Here is a 26,354-nt window from a genome sequence, read left to right as displayed (position 1 = left end):
ACGTGATATGTCAAAGGCGTTCGATAAAGTTTGGCATCACGCTTTCTTATCAAAATTGCTTGAATTTGGTATTGATGAATTTCTTCTTTGTTGGGTCCGTTCGTTTCGGCCCGTTCAATGCAGGGCCTACTGGACGGGTTCAAATCTAATATCCACAAAATAATGAATGGTGTGCCCCAGGGCCCCGACACTCTTCTTTATTTTTACAAATGATCTTTTGTCTAAAAATTCTGATCTACTTAATTTGTTCCTTAAGCTAAGCTTTTCATACTCTCATCTTTGTTCTTCGGATGTGGACTACCAGTGGCAACGTATCATAAGCTTTTTAAATTCTTTCCTTGACAGCATTGTCCAATGGGGAATTAAACATCGTGAAGAATGGGCAGATTCAGACAACATAAGCAGTCAACTGCATTCTTTGAACTAAAATTTGATCAACTGTCAGTTGATCGTGCAAAAACTACCAAAAACATATATGTCTACAAAAAAACGGTTCGTATTCAGTTTCCAGATTCACTTTTATTTTACTACTACGTACATAACCTACATAATGTAATTGTTGTAAATTTTACAAGTTAAAGGATAGAAAATGTAACTGTGATATTGGCTATACATTTCAAAATTTATTTTAATTAAGAAACAATTAAGAAATAGGATAAATACAAATTGAATCAATGAAATTAAAAATTGTATGAATAAAATTAATTTACTTTATTCAACTATTGAAACTATTATGACGGTCTTTTAAATAAATCAAACATTAATAAATTTAATTTTTTGTATAACATAAAAAGAAAAAATGCCCGTTTATATAAAATGAAAGCTTGTTAATTTTATGTTTTTTTTTTTCTAAAATCGTCTGTGAACTAAGACTATCTTTAATGTCAACTACCTAAAAATATAAAAGCTCGAATATAGTTAAGTCATACACATACATAGCTATTTCATTATTATTATTATTATTATACATTTATTAAGCGAGTAATGAAATTACACGTTAATATAAAAGAATAGAGCTGAAAGCAACAGTGGCCTTACGCTCAGATAAACTTAATTCTAGGTTAACTTATTTATTTAAAATTATAATTTATTGACATAATATGGTAATAGATTTATATGGAAGTTTTAGTTTTCAAAAGTATTTCATTGATTTTCAATATATTAGGTTTAGTTGGGTTGCTTAAGATTTCGATGACATCATTTCCGGTAAGTATTTCTGTGATGTATGGTTTAGTTGTTTCACAGTTGTAGAGCAGGTGTTGAAGATTGAGAGTAGTGTGGCAGTTGGGACAAATAGGTGGTGGTTCGTTTTTGAGAATGTGGAGGTGGGTAGCAGAGGTATGGCCGAGTCGTAGTCTGATAAAATTAGTGATCATAATTTTTGGGAGATTTGTAGGATATTTGGGTGGTGTTTTCGTGGGGTTGACTTTTGTGTAGTGGTGTTGATAAATGAGCCAATTGTTCTTTTCGATAACTGTAATGTTGTTCATAAGAACCCTTACTATGTCGTTTTTAGTGTAGAAGTTGTACAGGTACAATGGTGATTTGTGAGCAAGATTGGCAGCTTCGTCGGCCTTTTCGTTCCCTATAATACCAACGTGTCCTGGAATCCACATTAGTTTTATGAGGTTGGTTGACTTTATTAATAGGGACCGGATGTTGTTGATGATGTTGATATCATTGTTTGCATTTGCAATGGCATTTAAAGTAGAGAGGCTGTCTGTGCAGATGATTTGCTTTTTTCCAGTTTTGATTGCCACTTCTATTGCATTAAGGATTGCAAAGGCTTCGGCGGTGAAAATGGAGGCTGTTTGTGGGAGTAACCCGATTCGAACAGTACTACCATCATCATTGACAATGGCAAAAGACGTGTTGTCACTGGTCTTTGATCCGTCCGTAAACATGAAGTTCCAGTTATTGGCTTTGAGATCCGATGAGATGTTAAGATAGAGCTTTCGGTATGTTAGGTTGTTTGTGTTCGTTTTTCTATACGGTGCTAGATCCATTACAAAAGAGGTTGAATCTATTAGCCAGGGAGGTTCCAATGAATAGGGGCTTTTTATTTTGATGAGGTTCTTTTTCGGGAATTCATTTTTTGCAGACTCGAAAATTGTGGAGAGGGCTGATGGTTGCTTGTATCTCTTTTTACGATTCGTCATGAGGTCTATTTCTTTGTCAATTGGCGATTTATATGAGAAGATGAGTTTTGCGTAGAGTTTGTGTGTTATTTTTTCCCTCCTTTCTTCTATCGTTGGTAGGCCAGCCTCTGCCAGGATGTTTTTGATGGGGGAGGTTCGGAAGGCGCCAACACTACATCTCGCTGCTTATAGACATGATAGACAGGTTTTATAATTCCTAGTGTTGTTTTTGGTGAGTTTCCATATATGTAAATTCCATAATCTATTTTGCTTAAAATAAAAGATTTTGTTACATTACAGAGTGAGTTTACATGTACACTACTTTTTTTGCTAGATAGATATTTTACAATATTTGCCCTTGCGGCTAGAGACATCTTAAGATCTAAGCAATGGTCACGCCAATTGTATTTGTTATTAAAGGTTAATCCTAATATTTTTAATTTTTTTACATTTTCAAGATTTACATTATTAATACTTAAATTAAGGGGTGTACAATTTTGTTTACGGCATATGTGTAGCACTTTGAATTTAGTTAAAGAGAGTTTTGAACCTGAGGTGACTCCCCATTCTAAAATGTCTTTGATTGCTTCTGAGAGAATACTTTCCATTTCATTAATTCTTTGAGTTTTACACAAAATATATACATCGTCTGCATAAATGCAGTAGTTTAAAGCTTTACGTTTAGAAAGTATTTCGCAAATGTTTTGGAAGGCAATTGAAAAAAGCACTACTGACAATGGTGAGCCCTGGGGAATACCATTTTCAAGTCGGTATGAGGTAGAGTAGGAGTTGTTACATTTTATGAAGAACTTTCTATTGGTTAAAAAAGATTTCACATAGTTAAAAATTTTGGGGCCAACACTCCATTCTTTAAGTTTGTTTAGGATTACATGAATCCCAATCCTGTCGAAAGCTTTTTCGAAGTCTAAGGTGAGTATCGAGATGTGATTCTTAGCGCTCAAGGCTCTGGAAATGAGTTGATCGATATAAAGGAGGGCGTCCGTACATCCTCTGTTGGGTTTAAATGCTGTTTGATTTTGGCTTAAGAGATTATTAGTCTCAGCAAACCAGATCAGTCTTTTGGCAACAATTTTTTCCAAGACTTTTGCGAGGCATGGTAAAAGAGAAATTGGGCGGTAGCCATCCGCTGATTGTCTGTTTTTACCGGGCTTAGGAATAGGTAGTATGGATGCTGTTTTCCAGATCTGAGGAATAACACTTGTATTAAGTATATTGTTATAAAGATGGAGAATTCTTAGCTTAATTTTTTCTGGGAGATTTTTTATCATGGGATAAGAGATTCTATCCCGGCTAGGAGTTTTTCCTTTTAATTTTGCTAAACAAGAGTCAAGTTCAACTATTGATATGTCTTTTTCAATGATCAAAGTGTTATGTTTGATTGTTTGGGAAGGAAGGGGAGAAGAGGTAACGGATTCTTGTTTTAGATGTCTAAACTCATTTGAGAAGAAAGAGTCGCTTGAGTACTCCGACCAGCACTGCGCAATGTAATTACCTATCTCAGATGTATTTGAGAGTATATCATTTGGTGTTTTAATGTAGTTTATTGTGAGTGGGGTTGGGTTGCCTGTTAACATTCGTATATTGTTCCAAGCTTTACTTGTTGAGGTGTTGGGGTTAATGGAGGATGTAAATTCTTCAAAAGATTTAGATTTAGCTATTTTCAGCTGTCTGCGGAATTGTGCATTTGATTTCTTAAAAGCTATCAGATTGTTTTGGTTTCTATTTCTTTTGAATATTTTCCAGGCCACTATTTTTATTTTACGAAGTCTAGCTAGTTCAGCGTTCCACCAAGGGGTGGTACTTCTTGATTGTTTTGGTTGTGTCTGGGGGATAGCAACATTAGCTGCAGATCTAATTGCCTTTAAGATAGTTGCTGCTTCTTTGTTTGTGTTTAATGTTGGAAGTTTATCCGACAAGTTTTGCGTGACTTGGCTTCGAAAAACAAGCCAGTTCGCTGAATCAATTTTAAACTTAGGATTTGGAATAGTATGTCTTTGATAATGGGCGAGATTTATAGTTGTCAAAATCGGAAAATGATCACTGTTGTGAAGGTCGTCTATGGTTTTCCATTGTATTTTAGGAAGAAGTTCAGGAGAAGAGCAAGTAATGTCAATGTGGGTAAGAGAACCGTGTGTGGAGAGATGAGTAGGAGAACCGTCGTTTAGAATTGAGATATTAGAGTCTAAGAGGAAATTTTCGATAGTTCTTCCTCTGTGGTTTGTATTGGGTGAACCCCATAGCATATTCCATGAGTTAACGTCTCCGGCTAAAATGACTGGAAGTGATAGTTGATTTAGCATGTTATCTAAGTCGTTTTTAGTGAAGGATTGTTGGGGATGAATGTAAAAGGAGGCTATACATATTTTTATTGGACCGGATATTTCTATGGCGGAACAGGCAATGTCTGAATTAATAGGTAATTCTCTGTGAGGTATATCATTTTTAACTAATAATGCAACACCTTGCTTTGCTGTTGTATTTGAAGGAAGGTTGTTGAAATAGATTTTGTATGTTTTAGGAGGGGTAGGGGTTGCGTTGAAGGAAAAGTGAGTTTCCTGTAGACATAGAACTGAGGGTTTGTTTTCTTTTATGAGGATGTTAAGCTCATCGTAATTGTTTACGTAACCTTTCAGATTCCATTGTAGAATCTTAAGTTTAGCTTTATCCTGAGAAGCGGTGAACTTCGGCACTGTATTACTAGAGGAATACTGTGTGAAGTTCTTTTGATTGGGGTTTTGAGGTATGATGGTAGGATCAGAAGGGATAAGAGTAGGAGGAGTCAAAAGAGTAATGTTTGTTATGTTTGTATAGTCTATTGAGTTAGGTGGTGGAATTAAATGAGTTGGCGATTTTATGTTGGTAGTGACATCATAACCCCGCTGTCCGGCAGCGGAGGTGCTCGGACAACAATTATTATTGTTGTCCGAACATCTCAGCCCCCGATCAACGGGGTCAGGATCTGTAGAATGTTGTTTATTATTGTGGTGGTTGTTCATCATCATCATGTTTATGGTTTTGGGTCAAATAATATTTATTATTTAGTAGAAGAGATTGAGTAATATTTGAGATAGGTGATAAGTTATTGGATTGTTCTGAATCGGAGTCAGAAACAATCATTTCTTCTTGTATTTTATTGTTTTTAGGATTGTTTGTGTTTATTTGTGGAATTTGTTTTGTGGTTTCTATGATTTTTTGTTGGTCAGTAGTAGTTAGAGTAGTGTATATTTTAGTGTTGTTTGATGATTGTTGTAATGCGTTAGAAGAGGAAGAACTAGATGTTTGTGGATTTAGAGAATTTTTTGAAAGTGAGACGGAACTATGTGGAGTTGATTTTGCTGTTGGGAGTGAAACTGGGTTATGAGTAGAAGAAGACAGGTTGTTGCCTGTTTTAGCTTTAACATTGTAAGGCGTATTGTTGACACTTGTTTCAGTTGGTTTGTTAATATTATATATGTGTCTCGCTTCGGAAATAGTGCACTTGTTTCTAGTTTTTATTGTTAGTATTTCTTTATTTTTGATATATTTAGGACAGTTGATAGAGGAGGACGGATGGGGTTCTGCTGTTGGAGGGCAATTTGCACACATGACACGTGTACAACTTGCGGGCGCGTTTTCATGAGGTTGAAGGCTGCATGTAGCACAGATTTCTTCTTTGGTACACCTTTTAATGGTGTGTCCGAGGATTTGGCACCTGCGGCACCTCATAGGATTAGGAATGTATTCCTTGACTTTTTCTTTGTAGAAACCTATTTCTACAGTGGCTGGAGGTTGGTACAGATCGAATGTAAAGAGCATTAATCCAGTAGGGCGGTGTTTTCCTTCAATATTTTTGGTGAATTTATATACCTCAGTGATACCTTGTATGGCCATTTCAGAGATAATGTCAGATTCTGGGACATTGATAAGGTAGGGGGCAAATACGATACCTTTGCTGGAATTAAGGCGATCGTGGTATTTCACTTTGACCGGACATATATTGGCTATGTTAGAAATTGCCATAAATTTGTCTGCAATTGTTTTGTTTTTTGCGAGAATAAGGATGCTTCCGTCTCGGAGTTGAGAAACGGATTCATACTCTTTACTGATTGCGTTTAGATGAAATAATTACAAATTTTGGGTTTCTGAAATTAGTCCGCGGTGGGAGTTGAGGGAATTCTACGAAGTTCGTAGTTCTTTTTGTTTTTTTGGGGGGAGGTGAATTAAGGGGCATTTCCGGGGAAAGCCCCTTGAATTTATTCCCATTCATTTTTGCCCTTAGGGATGGGCTTTATATATATGGAACTTAAAACACTATGCAACCGAGTGTTAAACTACACGTAAGGATTGCTAAAGTTAAGAGAACCGGTTTTAGAGGTTAGGAAGTTTACTCTAAGTAAGAAATCGAAAATCGTAGACTAGAGAGAGACGAAGTAATCGCAACGAGTGCTAGTCGGAGACTGTAGCTATTTCATATAGTGTGAAGCAGCTATATTAACTTTTAAAAATGTTTGCTAAGTAAATCGACGCTTTCCTAAGTAATCAATAAGTTTATGGATTTTTTTTTCAACACATATTTTTACAATTAACTTAAAAAATGGAAAAATAAATATCAAAAAGACTATTATATCTTATAAAATAATAAAAGAAACCCTTTAAACAACAGAAAAATTACGGGGTAAACTAAGTGTTAATTTGAATCCACTCGCAACTCATGGATGTGATCCTGAAATCGGCATAAATGTTTATTGTTGCAGAACTGAAGTAATCACTCACATGCTTATGCAAATACAAACGGGCACATGATGTACCCTAGTGATAAAACACAAACAAAAAAGAAAAAATGGGTTCAGCTATACATATTTAGCCAACAGTTTACTGTTTAAGAAGAGTTTCCCAAAATACAAGTTATCATCACCACCTTCACACCTGGATAAATCATGCATACGATCCAGAAAAACTATTTATAAAAAGATGTTCTAGAAACACTCTGCCACCTAACCTCCAAAGGATTTAAATTTATGTACACTTGTCCAAAAGCTACTGATAGTAATGTTTTTGCAGTTATATCGCACGATGAATCGACTTTTTCTAAAGGAATTTTCCAAATCTGATTTATGTAATTAAAAAGAGTATCTTTTCCGACAGCTTATAGTTATTTCAAACACTTGACAATAAGTACGATCCTAGATTTAATTAATAGGCACCCAACTTTGGCCTACATCTACGCATCAATTTTCTGTAACAGGAAAAATCAAGCAAGTTTTTAAAATTCGTTGTATACAATTAAGCTTGATAAGAATAGGATTTTAACTATTATTTTTTGCAAAACTGGCGAAAATTGAACATTGAATTGAAAAATAAGTTCCAGATGAAAGATTTAGGACAAGTCAGTACCATTTTGGGAATAAAAGTCAGAATAAATAGCACTATTATGGGAATAAAACTTGATAAAAAATGGGTCCATAGGTGAACTCTTGCAGAAGTTTCGAATGGAAGATTTTAAGCCGGTTACAGCACCTATTGATTTTAAGTCAAAGGTCAAAGGCAAGGACATGAGCCCAAAAACTCCTGAAGACGTTAAGAACACGTTATCCATACCCTATCGTAAGCTGATTGGAAGGTTAATTTACTTGGCCAATGGAACTAGACCTGACATATTTGCTTGCGGTAAGCTGCTTAAGTCGTTTTTTGGATGATCTGAAAAAATAGTTGGTGGCAGCAAAGCGAGTGCTAAGGTACTTAAAATGGAATCGAGAGTACTGTACTTGATATCGACAGCTGAAATCTTTTTTTTTGTTATATTTTGACTCGGACAGGGCAGGTGATTTTGATTATAGGAAATCTTGTTTAATGATTGTCGAGTGTCGACTATAGAAGCAGAATACATGCCGCTTTCTGAAATAACTAAAGAAACTTTATTTTTGCGGAAACTGTTTTCAGATATTGGCTTGAGTGCGTTAGCCTACATTCATTTACTGCGACAATAAAAGTGCGATTCACTTGTCAAACAGCATCAGCCATCATGGTAAAAACAAGCACGTTGATATCCGATACAATTTTTCCCGAGAGGCATAATAAAGAGGAGTGATTAAGATCCAGTACAAGCCAGCTAGTGAAATGGCCCCGATATTCTTACAAAGGATTACCCAAAAATAAAAACGATAAATGCATCGAAATTTTGCAAATATGTAATAATTAAAGTGATTTTTAATTTTTGATTTCATTTAAATTTCCTTTCTAATTAATATTTTGTTATTAAAATTGAATTCGAACATTTAAAGCTTAGTTGATAGGAGGATGGTTAGAAATACATATTTATATCATCAACTAGCCTCATGCATGTATTGTACATGAAGTAATATCAAGTTTTATAGTACACATAATATTATTTATTTATACATTATATAACTTCTTTTGTAACTTTGCTTTTACTCTTCTTTCAATCCTCTGCAGCAACTCTTGTTCATTCCTATTTAATTCTTATATATACCTAAAATAAAGTAAATCAGAAATTAAACATTTTTTTTTTAAAGTTAAGTTACAATAATTCTAGATCGTAACATATTAACATATAATAAAAAGAAAGATCATCTGTTGACGGGGAGTTAAAAACCCGAAAAAGGAGGCTGGGAACAGGAATATTGCTAAGATATAGGGTTCTCCTCCGGTTTCCCATATCTTATGACCAGCAGCAATACCACTAAATCCACATTGGATCTGGTATATATATATCCAATTATGTGGACATAAACATAATTGGTTATATATTTACCAGATCCATTTCAATACTGATTAAAGAGCATATACACAAAAAGGACTATCGACGCTTATCATTTGTGAACAACTCGACTCTAAAAAGCTATCGTGAAAAGATTCAAAGGGCTTTTAGTGTGGCATGCGAGAAATGAAAAGATTTTTAACGTCGAAGAAGTTTAAAACAAAGAAAACGTACAATTTATGCGACATCATCATCATCATCAAACTAAAACGATCGTTCTTAGGGTCAAACTTTATCCATTACCACCTTTCTGTAATGGTTTGAAAGTCTCACTCCAAAGTGTCTCATTAAGCAAGTTTTGTGAACTAATCTGAAAACGGTTGACAAGTTGTACTAAAGAGAAGTGGTAGAAGGTTTGGTAAATTGGTTAACAAATACCCTTTTCAATGGAGATAGAGAAATTCTTCAAGAATTTCAAAACAAAAAATCTTAAGAATGTCTAAGATTTTTTTGGTGGTCAAAATTGGAAGGCATGCTTCAGACTTATGGGAATTTTTAAGAAAGAGTTAACGAAAGCATTGTCAAAATTATCAATAGAAACAGAGCGTACCACTATAGTTCGGAGCTTACAACGTTTAAGGGCTGGTATTAAAGCTGAGGTCCGTCATTATATCATTATCGTACCATTTTAGCGCGATGGATCAATTTTCTGAAAAGGAATTCTTCCAAATTTTAAATATGTATTTACCAATTAAAGCTCAAGTAACTTAAGAAGATATTAACAATATTACTTAAAGTTAATGCAGTATCTGTTCCGATAGCTTAAAGTTATTTCAAACACTTGATTTTATAACAAATGTTAAGATCCTAGATGTTATTAATAAAAAAGCAACTAAAATGGGCTACCAAACTTGGCCTACATCTACTCAACAATTTTCTGTCACAGGCCTTAGGGATAATTTATAATAAATATATAGAAAATTAAATATCCAATTAAATTATTTCACATATTTTTTCTTTGGATCCTGTCATTTTCAAGGTAACGGATCGGAGCTTTTCCCGATTTATTTTTGTTCGTTGTTGCTAACCAATTCGACATTTTATAATTTTTTAACGATTACATGACTTCAAAAACAGAGTACCATTCAGATGCGGTTTAAAGCAGAAAATAAATAAAAATTGATTGGTAAACAATAAATACTAATGATTGAAAAAGAAATTCTTTTCAAGAAAATGCAAAAATAATTAACTAAAAATAAATCAGCGCATCAACATCAGCTCAAGACGTTTTTTTCTATTAACAGAATATTTCCAAAAGAGTGAAAGATCCGGTGCTGCGGCCGAAAACAAAAAAAGTTTTAAGCAAAACAAATGATATAGGGAATCCCAGCCAAGAAGATGATACGGAACCTCAGTATCACAACCTGCTTCCCCACCGTTTTTGCAACCGGGAACCTCTACAGAATTCCGACCTGATACCCAAGTCAAAACAACATAAAAAACTATATGAAAAATCGGTATCTATAATTCAAATCAAAGTTTTTCTTCTCAAAGATTTGGAAGGTTTATGAAAATAAACATTGAAACATTTGATGGGTTGTAATTTCAAACCTTCAGTTCCTTTCTTTGAATTTCGAAAATATTTGTTTGAAATCTTCCATTAAAAAAATTATTTTAACATCCAAGCTTCATAAATTCAGACTCTAGACCTACATAGTCCGCGGTCGGAAGCAGTGTATGTAGTCGAACGTTCGAGAATGTCGTCCAAATTGCTTTGACCCGATAATTCGGTTTTAGTGTACGCGAGCCGTAACGTATCGCATGAAATTATGCATCGCACTAGTTTCACCCTTTCAACGTACATTCAAATTTTGTTTCGGAGATTTCTCTGATTTGTGGATCCGAACCGTTTTACGATGATACATTTCGGTTAAATCAAAAAAAATTCTCTCCGATCAGTTACTTAGATAAGGGTGAATATAAATAGCCGTGAAGCTATAGATGTTTAAACAAAAATATTAAGGGCTCAATTTTTGAAGGAATTGTTTTTTTTTACATTTCCAAAAATATCCAGCGAATACAAATAGTCGACCAAAAAAAGCACATATTACAAACAATTTTGTTTTATATTTTATGTTAAATCCGAAAGTACTTGGATGCTAGTGTTCTAAAAATAATAATATAATTAAATTTATTGTTAACGTTATAGGGATAAATAAATAAAATAGTTTTTATAAAAGCAAGATATCTGCTATTTTTGTTTTTAAATAAATAGGAAAATAGGTAAATTGTATCTAATTATTTTTAAGGACCCCAATAGTGATCGCGACATTCACAAAAAAAAAAGGATGTCAAGTAGTGCAAATTTGGAATTAAGCCTTTTAAAAAGTCTTAAAGATTTAAACAAAAAAAAAAAACTAAATTTCAAAACTAAAGCTGAGGCTTTATCTTAATTACAGTAACAACTACAATTATGTCAAAGTACCTATCTAAAAACCTGTTTTTTTTTTTCTTGTTTTCAATGTAAGAATCATTGAAGTCCTATGCTACTGTACAATACCATTTATCATTTTTTAAGGCACTGGTTTACTTGTTACTTATACAATATTGTTTTTAATAGTGATGAGTACCTACCTACATCAAGTTTCTTTTATGAGTAAAACATGTTTTCAGTTGTTGTGCCCTATCTCAGCTTAGTCGCCTTTAAACGTAACCTTATGTACTGCGTCTCAAACTTGCATATATGTATACCCAAAATAATTTAAGGAAGAAAATAAACAATATAGGTATGTGTATGTAGAATATATATCTAAACATATATGTAACTACAACACAAATACTTATCAAAATAACAAAAGTAAATTTTATTCTTACCTGCGTAACAGGATCCTTCATAATAAGAACATCTGTGACTGTTCCAAACATATTAAAGTATTCTTTTAACTTTTCTGAAGATGTTTGCCAGCTGAGGCCACCGACAAACAGTTTTCCAGGTGCTGGATCTGTGGCATTGTTGTTTGGTGTTGATCTACCCGACGATGTCGATTTCGAAGAGCTGTTTATATTTATCACTCCATTAAGATTATTCTGTTGCTGTATAACTTGGGTCTGCTGCACTGATAAACAACTCAAATTCTTAGCTTGTAACTGTGAATTAGTAATTGCACCTGGAGCGATAGATCCATTTACTGCAACACTATTATTTATAGTAGCCACTAATGCACTGTGTAGTTCCCGATTATGTTGATCAATTAGTCCCGAATTTTCGATCGGGTTGCTGTGGGGATAGAAAAGGCAAGACTCATCCTTAATATGATGTTGCAACATTTTTTTGCTGATAGGTATATTGTTTAATTAGGTATATGTTTTGAAGGATTATGGTATGAACTGAATTGAACGGCAAAAATATCTATACATGTACGGATTTAATTTTTTGATGTTATAGGTATCCGATTATAATTTAATTTCATATTATCGCCGTCTATGACTACGGTTGAAAGTCATTTAAATCGATTGCGATAACAAACCGTGTCATTAGAAAAAATAATAACGTTGCTTAGCAAAAGCAAAAGTTGCGTTGTCAATTTAACAAGGGTATATGTATATACATATATCGCGCACGTCTTTTGAACCTGGTTTTTGTTTATAATATTCCGATAATGAATCTAATTTAATTTAAATAAAACTGCTTAATTCCGAAACCGAACGTTAGTGCAAAGCAGTCATATGCACACAAGGCACAATTTTGGTAATTGTATTGTAAGTACGACTCGAATTTGAGAACTAAATCGTTGGCTGTTCCTCTTTCGCACCGTGAAAGAATGAAAAATGTTTTGTTTTCTTTCTCTCAAACGGTATTATTTGAAAAGATGCCAGGGCTGTCTTTTCAGATTGTGAGAATTTAGTACCCTTGTATTAAAATCCAAAGCAATCTCATAAAGAGGAACGGCCGGCGGTCATGTAATGTGTTGAACAAGCAAGTAGCTACTTGTAGAGTGAACACTCGTAGACGTCATTAGTCCGGTATTACACAGAGCATGTATTTAATGCGCATTAATCGGCTTATTTTTTTTAAAGTTTCACTCATATGAAGTGAAGTGATGCGCGCAATATTACACGAAGGCTTTTCGGATGTTTAAGTCTTTGCATTATTTTGACAGATATTTTGTATTTCTACTTTCGTTGCTTCCTTCGTCTACTTGAATTCACTTTCATTTCACAAACACGAAGTGAAGCAAATGCGAAAAAATACGAAGCAAAAGACAAACGTCAAAAACATGCAAGGAATAGCTTGTACGTGCATGCCGAGACAAATTTATTTCTATTTCATTTTTTATTTCTTCGTTTCTTTTCCGCACTTCATTTTCATTGATGCAAGGACATACATACATACATGTGCTTTGTAATACCGGACTTGTTGTACGTGTACCCTATGTGTTCGCTGCCATGGTTCAATTCGATCAGTTGAGTGGGCTTTGGGAACGTTCCATGCGAATTTCGTTTATTAAATGGAACAATTTAACTTCCATTTCCCATTCAGAAAATATTTGATTGTTCCAAATGAATTATATTAACATTAACTTTCTTTAAATTTCGGCAAAAACGATCTTAAATAATTGCTATGCAGCAATTCAATGTCTTAATCTTTAATAACAAGTTCGATCATGAAATTTGTCATTTGTTATCTTGATCAGTTTTTTTCATAAAATAATTACAAAAGTTAAAATAACTAGGATACAAAAACAGTAAAAATACATTTGATAGGCACTTATGTGGGCTAGGTAGTTACCATTAACTTGCTTATGTAAGTGAAAAGAGGTCCATAATTATACATATATAAAAAAATAAATGAAAAATGATATCGTGTTTTTTATGAGAAAACAAATTGTATGTGTATTTGTATTTGCACTTTCATTGGAAATTGAAGTAAATACCAGAAAGTTAATTTAAATCTTGAATTTATTGTATCCCATCGAAAAACTGTATGAAACACTAAGCGGCAGGAGGTTGAAAAGGATATCTTTAAAATCTTAGTTTGAGTAGGTATATAAATTAAGGGAAGAAGGCAGTTAAAACATGAGTTTTTATGAAAAATGTGTTTATATTTTAATTTTTACTCACACTATAAATATAATTTGCGTGTGGTTCAATTCTTGGAATTATTTTTTTTTGGAAAAATTTTATGAAACTCAAAGCGGGATTAAGATCAAAAGGACATATTTTGTATCTATGTTCCAATCTTTTCCAATCATTCGTCTTTAAAAATATTTTATCTTTAATAATTTAAATGGTTACGGACTTAACATTTTTGCATTTATTTCCTTTCTGTTTAAGCTATAAATTACAATTAATCACAATGTATAAGCCTCCGGTGGCTAGTTCCCACGTTGCGGTAGAGAAAGCCAAATAAATACTTGTAACACAATATTCCCCGCTTAATTGCACTGGCCATTTTGTCAGATTTGTCAGTGCATCATCCGGGTGCTTCAATAAACGAAATTAGGCGAAAACCGCTTAATTGCACTAATTGGTCATTTAAAAGATAAAACATTCATCTCAACTAATGGCGCAACAGTCCGTTGAGAACTATGGCCTAGTGACTTACAACTCTCAACCATTCTTGTGTACGAATAATGTTGCCAGGAATGGAGGGGACTTACAGTTTTAAGCCAAATCCGAACGGCAGATGTAAAAAGCACTTTTCTTGACAAGAATTACTCTTGGAGGATTGGTTTAAACTTTAGATGGCACCAGGCACAGGTAGGGATTGAACCCAAGACGCTCTGGTTTAACTTGCAATCCAATGGGGGGGGGGGGAGTTGTAGCTTTAATTTTAATGCGCTACTCCTTGAAATGATGGCAGCTATAAGCAAACTAAAGGATGGAAAAGCATGCATCCGAATGTTCTACCATCTGAGTGTTATAAGTATGGCACAGAAGTGCTGATCAACAGGTTGACAGTTATACAACACACAAATGGTACGACTAGACTAGAAGAGTATCGCAGAAACATTCTTTATAATGAAAAGAAGCTGTACACTTTTTCATGGTCTTTTAATATTACATTTGATATAATAGACAAGCGCTTATCCACAAGCATCGAAGTTGTAAGTGAATTCAAAAACCTTGGATTCATTCAATGAAAAATTTAAGAAAAGCATTTAGCAAGTTAAAGATATTTGAAGCATTATCGGAACATTCATGTTTTTGGCGTCATGAGGGGAGAAAATCAGTACGAAACAGTTTACAAACTTCTGTTATACTTTATTAAGAGAATTTTTCATCTGCTATCAAATACACCCTAATATGTTAAAATGCACAAATGCCCAAACTTTATACCTCATAAAGAAAACCCTACCGATTATATGTTCCTTCCAATTTTAAAAGAAAAAGGAGGAATGATTTTGGTAGCGATTTATCAACTCAAGTCATCACGTCAAATCAAGTTGTTAGCAAGTGAAACTCAGTCTAATCGAATCTACATAACCGAACCAAGACCAATATGAAAAATTGACTATATTTGATCTAAATACTGATGAAAATAAAAAAGGTATTTATAAAAAAATTGAAATTTGCCGGCTAATTGTTTAAAAAAATACTAAAATTAAGAAAATATGAGGTAAAATAAGGTAAAATAAGCTTCTTTTCATTATATTAGAATACTGTTTTTGGGATATGTGAAAGTTTAGTAGCAGGGCAATATTTTAACACTTTCCTATGAATTGGTGTTTTGAATGATAGTTTCCATGTATATTCGCCCGTTATAGCTATCAGTAAAATCAGCACAAAAATTGGAACAAGAGAGATATTAATGTTTTACTAATGAGCGCTATATTAATCAGTTAATCTACGCCATTAAATAAGGCGTTGAAAGGTCGGTTTGATTATGTTGTTCTGTGAAAGATAGTTTGGTTGACTTAGTGGGGTTCAAATTTTCTGAAATTGGAGAGAGTTGAAGAGGAATCTCTAGACAGAGATAGTGATGGGGTTGGAGTGAATTTAAGAGATACTCGTTTGGATTCTTCAGATGGCCCAGAAGCACTATGAGAGGTTAAAAACAAAATATTATAAAAACAGGCTGGGATGCGATCCATACAATGATAACTTCACATCCCGTCAGTTTATCTAGCTTAAAACATTTGTAGGTTCCCGTGTTTAGTTAAAAAAAACTTGTCAGTTGAATAACTGACAAAAATTAAAAACTACCAATAATATTTTACATATGATGAAAAAGTTTGATTTTAAAATCTGTTTTTGTTAACGAGATTTTTAATTGAAAACTAGTTTTTAGCAATTATAGTAGCATTTTCTTATTATTTATTTCTTATATCAACAAATGCAAATTAGTTAAATGGAGTTTATTTGAAGTCCTTACTATATTCACGAGATATCGAGAACCGAAAATTAATTTCTACGAAATTTGCGTACTATTTTTTTTATGAAAAAACCAACAGTATTTGTTAAGAGACAAAATTAGTTTAAAGCCATAATCTCAAATTTTTGAAAAGATATTTGAGACCGAAATCATATTTTGCCACCTTTTATTATTTTTTTAGCTTTTTTAATTTTTTGTAAAAAAAATTGTTAATTCGATTTTTCTCAAAATTTGAGCAGATGTTGAAAATGATTTCTCGTTGCGTAAAATTTCCTTGGAGATGAAATCATTTTTCGTTTCTTAAGATATTCGTGGTGATAATTATTTTTTTTGTATTTATAAAAAATCGTTGATTGAATTTTTTTCCGAAAATATACATAAAATATAAATACTTACTATAAAATTTAATGCAAATCGCCAGCGTTATTGGTTCGTGAGATATTTTGGGTTAACCTATCACCTATTTTTTAAATTGCTATTGTAAAAAAACCAACTACTCAAATTTTGTCAGAGTCCTTTCTGCATGTTTCTGCATTATTAATGCAATACAAATGGAAAATTGTAAAATCACACTAAATAAGATTTTTAATAAGAAAGTGAAGGAAATTAGTTATGAACGAAGAGAGAATCTAAAACAAATTTTATTTTGGGTTAACCTATCACCTATTTTTTAAATTGCTATTGTAAAAAAACCAACTACTCAAATTTTGTCAGAGTCCTTTCTGCATGTTTCTGCATTATTAATGCAATACAAATGGAAAATTGTAAAATCACACTAAATAAGATTTTTAATAAGAAAGTGAAGGAAATTAGTTATGAACGAAGAGAGAATCTAAAACAAATTATTATCGAAATCAAAAGTAACAAAGAAAAAATGTTATATTTCAATTTCCCCACAACCAAAATTATTGTTATCATTGTTGTAATTGTAATAAAACAAATATAAACAGCATGCGTTGTCTGTCCCGTACGCACTCTCAAAGTTTTGAAATAAAGAATGAGCCTTGCTCTAAAAACAATAGACATCTTCTTTTTTTCTTAAATCAAATAATGAAATTAATACATGTAGATAAGTTAAAACAATTAGGATATTAATATTGTTTAACTTCAATTTGTTACTAGCTGACCCGGCCACGCGTTGTTATAAATAATGTTTTTTCATATTACATTTTTACCAAACATGGGCATTACATTTGTAAATTTATGGCGACCTTCATGACTGATTTTCTACTAACGTTACACCTTATAACAATGAAACTATTATCTACGAACGAAGACGAAAACGTTAAAGCTGGTATAGAAATTTACTGGGTTGAGATTTGAAGCGAAAGGACTTTGAACCCAAAGGTCAAAATTTTCGTACAGTTGACGTACAGCTAAATCAATACAAAATAATTAATTTTAAAATGTATTATTATTTTTGTTCAAGTTTGTAACAAATGATTATATTACCAAGATTTTAGTGAATATCATTCCACAGTTAATTTTAAACAAAAAAGCTACAAATAATAATTGCATCGTTACATTTTGGAATACCTTTGTTTTATGCCTGGGCTCACGTTGTCAAGTTAGCACTACATACCCCCTTTTTTTTTACAAATAATTTTAAAGAAAAAAGCTACAATTAATTGCAGCGTTACATTTTGGAAAATCATTGTTTTATGCCTAAACTCACGGTGTCAAGTTAGCACTACATACCTCCTTTAAAAACAAATTAAAGTTAAGAAAAATTTTGTAATTTTTTTCTTTCCACAATTAATTTTAAACAAAAAATCTACAATTAATTGCATAGTTACATGTTGGAATATTCTTGTATTATGCCTGGATTTACGGTGTCAAGTTAGCACTACATACCCCCTTTAAAAAAAAAATATGAATGTAAAACAAATTTTTGGAATTTTTTTCTTTCCACAACTAATTTACAATAAATAATTGTCAACTAATTGCGTACTTAATTTTAGCAAAATCAAAAAGTGTAATGCTAACTTGATATCAACATAGCACTACATACCACTTTTTTTAAAAATAGTCGAGCTACAAATTTTTTTTCTCCACAACTAATTTACAACAAAAAAAGCTAGAATTAACTGCATTCTCATTTTTTTAAATTTCGAAAAATGTAGTGCTAACTTGACAGTCGTTCCGTTAAGAGCATGGAAAACAATGTTTTCTTGAAAGGAATTCGTTTATTGTTTTGCATCTTTGTTTTGTCTAACAATGTTACTTTATTTTGTTAAGTTTTTTAACTATTTATTTAAAATTTCACCGCCTTTCCTTGAAAGGTTCCATTCACAATCTTTGAAAACAATGTGTTTGGATTTATCATTCTCTTCTGTGGGGGCTAGGTTGCATAGTATATCGAATTCAGCCTTGATGCGGATTGTCACGAGGCAATCGTTGATACACCTATAGTTCAAGAAATGTTGACTAAGTCTGCCTCCAGTGACAAAGCATGATGATTGAAAAATTGGTTCCCACTGGGTTTCTCTATTGTTTTAATAGACTCTAATTTTATTGTGTCTATTAGAATGTATCTATTAGAAACTTTTTTATTGTCTTGCACGCTCTAATTTGCAGTATGATTTTTCTACCTCTGTTTTCTACCACACTTTCACTTCTTTTTTAAACAGCCGTAGTCCCTCGTATTTTTAACAAATAAACGCAAAATATTCGATTAACCCTTAAGAGTCGTTACTGAAAAAAGTACAAGACTGACTTTTTAAAGGCAATTTCACTAAAATAGAAAATCTGACCTGAAACAAAAGTTAAACTAGCCTTTTTAAAATAATTGTCGTATAAAATTCAAACTGGCAGTTTATTATGTATGTATACTGTTAAGACTCTTTTGTTGGTGTCAAACTTATAAGTAAGGCAGCTATCGCTGTTCGCTATGCCAGACTACATAGTAAATGGGACACGTTCTATGACTTTATTGCACATATTACTCGTATGTACACTCAGACAAAAATTAATACGTAAAAAAAATGATTGATCGTAATGCTTAAGAAAAACCTTAAAAAACTTTGTTCGTAAGTATGTACCTTTAGGGAAGGCAACACTACAAAAAAACACAAAAGTCACGTTGATGTGTAATTAAAAAAAGTAAACAGAACATGCAGGATATCAAATATCTGTTTAAATTTTTTTCTGATGATAATAGAAGAGAAGAGTGCGTTGTTCTGATTTGGAATTGCAAGTTTATGTTAAAATACGAACGGGAAATTTTTTAAGATTCTTATACGCGTTGTCTTCTGTACATATTTACATTTAAGGTAAGGCTTTGGAGTTCAATTTTTGACCAGGTGTTTTGTTCGTATAACAAACGCACTATAGCTTGGAACGTGTTGGGAAAATGGTGCAAAATTTATCAATGTGTTGAAAAACAACTTTTAAGGGTTGAAGAAATGTGGAAATAAAATTTTCTTCGTTAAGTATAAGTGCGCAGGTCGAATTATAAATATAAACGCATACTTTATATTATAAGGAGAAAATATAACGAAATCAATTTCCAATCGATTCGTTTCTGTTGCTTGTGAGAGGAACATTTTAAAAATTGTATACAAAATCTTTAAATGTTAAATACAGGTTCAGATAAAAATAAATTTTCCAAACATTGCATATTTTTAAGGTACTTGTAGATAAGAAGAAATGTCTCTAACGCGCATAATTAGTATTGTTTGAATGTATGTATATTTAAGTTTTAGATGGGCACCTGTGTCACATTAGTATATTTTAAGTTTTATTCATAACATATTTATGCTATACACAATTCTAAAGCTAATATCCATAAAAATGGAACAATTCTATAAGAAATTGATTATGCTAACTAAGTCAAGTTTAAATGAAATTTCTTAAAGTAACAAAATTTAATCAGTCAAAACGATGTCCCAAATTATGATTATTTTATAATGTAGCAAGGAATATGTAGATTTCACCAATATATACTAGTTTTTATCAAATTATAGTTATGATAAATAGTAGCACGAAAAGAGCAGATCCAGATTTTTACTAAGGAATAGGGGCATCTTAAATCGACTGAAGAAAATTAAACTCATACACATTTACATATATTCCATCATTAAATCATATGTGAGAGTTCAAAAGCTAAACAGTGATAGATTTAGTTTTTGGATTATCTAAAAATAACATTAAAACATTTTTAAATCTATACATGAAGGCATTGTTTATACATCTAAAATGTATGGACTGTTGAGCTTACCGCAACGATCTTCCCTAAATGTAAGTACGCCTACAGAAATTGACTTTACTGTCACCAGCTTCCAGGCTACAACATATTTTAATAAGTATGTATGCTTACCAATTTCCCTCTGTAAAATATACACTTATTACAAAAGAAGAAACATCCCAATCGATGAAATATTTTTTTCAAGTTTTGTGGATTGCTTGTAGATTTTATTTTTCTTCCGTTAATCAATTTTTTAGTTGATTTTGTTTGAGAGACAAATTCAAAGCAAAATTAATGCATTTAAATGATAATCTTTATTCGGCTAGCTTAGTGTACTTTTCCGATAGTGAAGGATTTCCAATACGACAACGGATGTTCACGTCATATCACCATTCAGTAAGGTTTTTGTTGCCCTTATTGGAACTTTGAAAATTTGTTGTAAAAATCGACTTTTTATTGTTAAATTTCAATCACGAGCTTGAGTGTCTCAAAAATTAAAAAAAAATTCCAGGAATCGTCATTCATTTTTAGGCTAGGTTTAGAAATTCGCAGATAAAATGGAAGGTGCCAGCCTCCGTCCCCTCGTCTTCGCACCCTCTACATAAATGTATCTTATGAGTTGTGAGCTGTTAGGATATAAACCAATAAAAATAATTGGGCAACCTGGCAGCCATGCACGTTTTAAACGCTCCACAACTATTGTAGGAATGGTTTAGTGTATTATTAAATGTCTGAAATCTAGAGTCGACTCCCGACACGTCCTTAGCCGCAATAAATATAATCTATTTTATTGTAATTCTCTATGGTTCTATCGATCTTTTCGGTGACAAAGAAAATTTAGCAGCAGATAGTCTCCTTCGTTATATGCACTTATCATAATTTAAAAAAACCATCCCTTCATTAAAAGTATGCATGCATTTCTTGAAATGCTTTTAAGACACTCAACAATATTTAGTAGATATATTCAACTTATTCTGTGTATGCAGACTTTTATTCCGGACCCACTGATAAAAACAACATCAAATAAAGAACAAAATTTGGAATATTTGGATTGTTGTTCATTAGTACGTGTTCTTTTGAGCTTCCTTTTGTAGGCAAATATATTTGAAAAATCATGTCATCACTGATTTAAGCTTATAAGGTCTTTAAAAATAAAAAATTTAAGTGGCACAAGCAGGAATTGAATCCAACTTCTAGCATGACAGCCCTACGCACTAACTATTACCTGACGGGTACTACAAAAAGGACTTGAATATATATCAAATATTCAAGTCTTCTCTGTTTTAAAAAACAGATATTCAAATATCTTAGCTTCCCCATGAACGATTTTAGGCTAAACTTAATCATGTACACTCTTGGCCAAGACTACATATTGAAATGTGCATTATTATTCTCTTACGCACAATTTCTTCATAATAGTCCTAGGCTGTCCTCGTACCCAGTCCAGGTAATGCGCCTGGCCTGATACGTATTCCTAACAAAACCTAGTACTCCTATATTTCTTCACTTCACTAGTGACTAATATCCCATTTAACTTCATCAACGAGTACTTGAAATTAATACGTATAAAACTAGTATAATTTTTTTCCGAGCAGAATTGGCATTTTAAATATTATTTTTGCACTAATCGGTTTCTGCAAGAAACCTATACAAAATATTTAGAGCAATGTTGTTTTTTGGCTGTAATATTAAGTGCGTTTTGTTCGCATTTCATATATAGTAAAGTGAGAAATTCCCAACAAAACGATCCGCAGTGGCCAGATTTTTGTATTAAAAAATTGGTACAACTGAAAGAAGATCTGTCAAAATAATAATAAAAAACTTCAAAAAGGGGGTTTGTTCGTAGACTACTACATTAACATGTGATATTGAAGCGAGCTTGAAGCTGGCCTCAATTCTTTATATACCTGAATCGAGTTGAGATTTATCTATTCTAAACTGAGATAAACATTTTTTGAAAACATAGCAAAACATAAATATCTTTGCTATTGTTTTTTCTTGCAAAATAAGCCCAGTTGGTCCATTTTCGCTAACAAAACTAAATAATATCAACAGTAATAGATTCGTTTTTTCCGCAATGAAAAACACACATGATTCCAAATTCTGAACTACTCAACGAACACAGCCATCGAAATACAAATGCAATATCAATCGTACCAACTTTTGAGAACGAAATGACATAAGATCCATTCGAGGCTCGTATAATGTCAAAAACCTATCCATAGTGAGATTCTACTCTAACTTTTATCGGTGTTATTCTCACTATGGATATTGTTTTTGTTATTCGTGTAAAATCCTACTTTACTATGGATAGATTTCCCAACAAAACACGGGTATTGATCTGCTTTTGCTATTATTTTCGCTCAATTGAATTATTTTGAGCAATTCTACAAACATTTTGATGCGTTTGTATCAGCATACATAGTATGAATATGTACTGTACATTCGTAAGATATATGTCCATGCATATATGTACGTTCTATTTATCGACAATCGACACCATTTCTTATTCTTCACAAATGTCATAAAGTAACTCACAATAATTTGTAATTGTGTTTTTTTTAAGTTTACATTTATAACATCTCAATATAACATATCGTAAGCGAAATTTTCAATTAAAAAGACAACTTTATTAAAAAAAATTCCTAGTAACACAACGAGCCATGAAGGCTTTTGTCTTGTCTTAACTTAAGTATAATTAATTTTTTCCATTACTGACTATGGGTACAAGTTGTTTTAAGGGCCAGCAGTAAATTTTTGATTTTTCGTTAACATTTATTTTAGCGCTTACGATAAATATTTTGCAACTTGCAAAATATTGCAAGTTGCAAACGCTTATTTTCTTTAAAAATGAGCCATGCCATCACACTTGTTGTAACATTTTTTTTCAAATTTTAACTCGTAGAGATGGCAAAGTTTACCATAATCCAATTTACAATTCAACAATTTGACGGTTAAGTTGACAACTCAAACTGCATTTAAATATGTTAACTACATGAACTACCTCATTTATGCAGCAGATGTAACAAATGTAGCTTTCCAAAAAAAATGGCATTTCTGCCATCTTTGCGTGCAAGTCGATTAAATTATAGACACTTTGCAAATTTTGATGGTATATTTTATTCGTTATCAGAATTGAAAACATAAAACCGAATTAAAAACAATCAAATAAACAAACTTCTTATACCTATTTTTGAACTAAGATCAGTAGCAAAAATTAGCCTTACAATGTCGACCAAAACAAAAGCAATTAAATTTGTAGTTTCTATTTTTGCTGTACAATATGTTAGGTTGAAATTTTGTATATTTTTTTTTATTAATATACTACATTATAATTCTAATTGGCTTTCTTTTCCATCTAGAATGTCGAATTAAACGTATTAAATCATACACCAAAAATAAAAGCAATAAAATGAATTACTTTAGTTTTGGTCAACACTGTATGCTTGTATGGGTTTTGGTTTTACATTCAAAACTTTAGAACTATGTACAACATTTATGTGTATTTGTAAAGATACAAGATCTTTATAGTAGTAAGTGCCAGAGGTCTTTTTTTATTACATGGGTAATGCCTCTTGCGGGGAATTGGCAAATCTTTCAAGAGTATTTTTTGTCAAGAAAATCGCTTTCTTAAGTTAGCCGTTCGGATTAAGCTTAAGACTGTATATCCGCTCAATCGTTGGCGATGTAACTCGCACACAGAAATGCTTGAGAGTTGTACGAGTAAGTTACCAGATTCTACTTCTCAAGCGACGGTTGCGCCACCTAATTTATTTATTTTAGTTACAACTTCCATAAACTGTTATGAGTAGCACTTCTGAAAACTGTATGTGGTATATTTCTGAAAAAAGTGTACCAAGGGAGTAAATGGGAACAGATGATGAAGTTAAACTTTTGATTTAATTCGGTGACCCTTTAAAGTTTCACGAAATTAAGTTTTGACATAAAATTTAAAGCAATTTCAATTCGAAATTAAGTTTTGGCATAAAACTTAAGGCAATTTCAATCCAATTCACATCCTGTTATTTTTTTAACAATATATGCTTCAATTTTATTTTTCAAATTAGTCAATGGGTGTTTTTGGAACTAAAACTTACATTTCAGTTCAAACCGTGTTCTTACTTTAAAAATACATAGGAAGAGAAAGAACATTTATTTTTTGTTATTATAAAAATAATAATTTAAACAGATTTTTTTCCTTTAATATTTATATTTACATATTTTTAACTATGACACTTATTTTGTGAAATATTCTCTTTTTTTACTCAAATATTGTATTTTTTTTTATATTATATTTGATTAGTTTTTTTCGGCAGTCGGCTTATAAAGCCATGCTTTGTGTATCTTTTATTATGAAATATTGTACTTATAAGAAAATTGAAAAAATAATGAACTTATCTATCTATCTATGAAACTAAAAATGTATTCTTAATATGCATGTACTATGTATGTACATATGTACATACTTTGCAAATCTTATTAATCATTTTTTTTGTCAAATTATATTTTCAACTTGTAGATCTTATTTAGAAGCTTTAGTCTAACCGACATGTTTATTTACTGATCTACATATTAAGTGCTTTGATTGGATATAAACAATTTGTTTTATTATACTTTTTTTTTGTAAAACATTTTTGATAAATTATCTGTTTTCATATGTCAATTATATGTCAGACAATTTTGTTGAAACAATAATTTTAAGTGGAATTAAAAAAGATAGTTGAAAGATCCATATTATTAATGCATAACATTTTATGATTTAAATTGACGTAGGATTGCATCAAAATAAAAGTCTGCCAAACCCCCCCCTATTGCCTTTTTGTTAAATCTCTTTTAATGGGGTAAGATGTGAATCATTCACTTTTGCACAAACAAAACAAATTATACATGATTTTATGGTTGCTTTTTAATGCTCAAACTAATAATAATTAATGCAGAGAACAACCAAACAAACAAATCATCCTTTAAAAATGATTTGCCTGTAAAGTTTTTTTTTTAAGAACAACAGGTGATATATAGAAAACGCTTTTTGATATCATATCGAAATTTTATTAAAAGATTTTATTTGTAATGGCAACCAAGAATCAAAAGTTTTGATTAAAATTACTAAAACGAAATTATCTTTATGCAATAAGGACAAAGAAGTGTTATTTTGGTACTGTACAGTAACAGCACCCAATTAAATGCCAATATATTTTTGCTTGTCTAAACCAATTCCTTACCACCAACATTTCTTAAATCAATTCACATTTATTAATAAATTTAAAATGTATACAATATTAATTTTCTATTCAAGTATTGAAGGTAGACGTTTATGTTTTAAGAGATAAGATAAAAAAACTTTTAAAAATTAAAAAAATAAAAGATTTTTATTTTGCCACCATAGACCGACATTTTTAAATTTTAATTGATTGCTTTCACTTACCATAAAAATTAGTTTTTGGGCACCTCTTAAAAATGTTCTTTAATTTTCTCTAAAGGAGGCTGACAATATTTAAATAACATAGCTTGCATATTAACCTTACATTTACGTATTTCAAGGGGTGAAAAGACAACTTTAGTTATAGATCATTTTAAACGAACCCCTACATATTAAAGTATACCAAGATTCCAACAGGATTCTAAAAATAAAATATTTAAGAGCTACATTACAATAGTTTAGTTTCATGCCAAAATATTAAAAATTGGGTTTGAACGTAGCTTTTTCACAAAAATAATACAATCAAAATATTTATCAGAAAAGTTGATCTTTTTCCGTAGGAAAATAAGACAGAATATGTTAGGAAGAATTATAGTTGGCTTTTTTTAACGTGTTTTTTTTCGGACTTAATTTTAGGGAGTCTATTATTACCATCTTTATCAGTCTGCTTACTCGCAGATTAGAGCTGATGCTAGAAGACAAATTCTAAAAAAATAATGTTTTGCGTGAACCTTTTA

At 31.8% G+C, this 26,354-nt stretch overlaps 1 protein-coding gene across 5 annotated transcripts in view; it reads right to left on the bottom strand.

Annotated features, from left to right (window-relative positions):
- The window catches only part of LOC129938954 (RNA-binding protein Musashi homolog Rbp6), a 77,405-nt gene that overhangs the window by 12,833 nt on the left and 38,218 nt on the right, over nucleotides 1–26,354 (bottom strand). For all 5 annotated transcript variants that reach the window (XM_056046797.1, XM_056046798.1, XM_056046796.1 and 2 more), the window contains one exon: nucleotides 11,731–12,133. In XM_056046797.1, coding sequence (XP_055902772.1) covers nucleotides 11,731–12,133 — 403 coding nt within the window. The remainder of the gene's footprint in view (nucleotides 1–11,730; nucleotides 12,134–26,354) is intronic.

Source organism: Eupeodes corollae, chromosome 1, assembly GCF_945859685.1.
Source record: "Eupeodes corollae chromosome 1, idEupCoro1.1, whole genome shotgun sequence".
Classification (NCBI taxonomy): Eukaryota; Metazoa; Arthropoda; class Insecta; order Diptera; family Syrphidae; genus Eupeodes; species Eupeodes corollae.
Note: the sequence above shows the minus strand (reverse complement) of the source record. Positions and strands in the feature narration are given on the sequence as shown.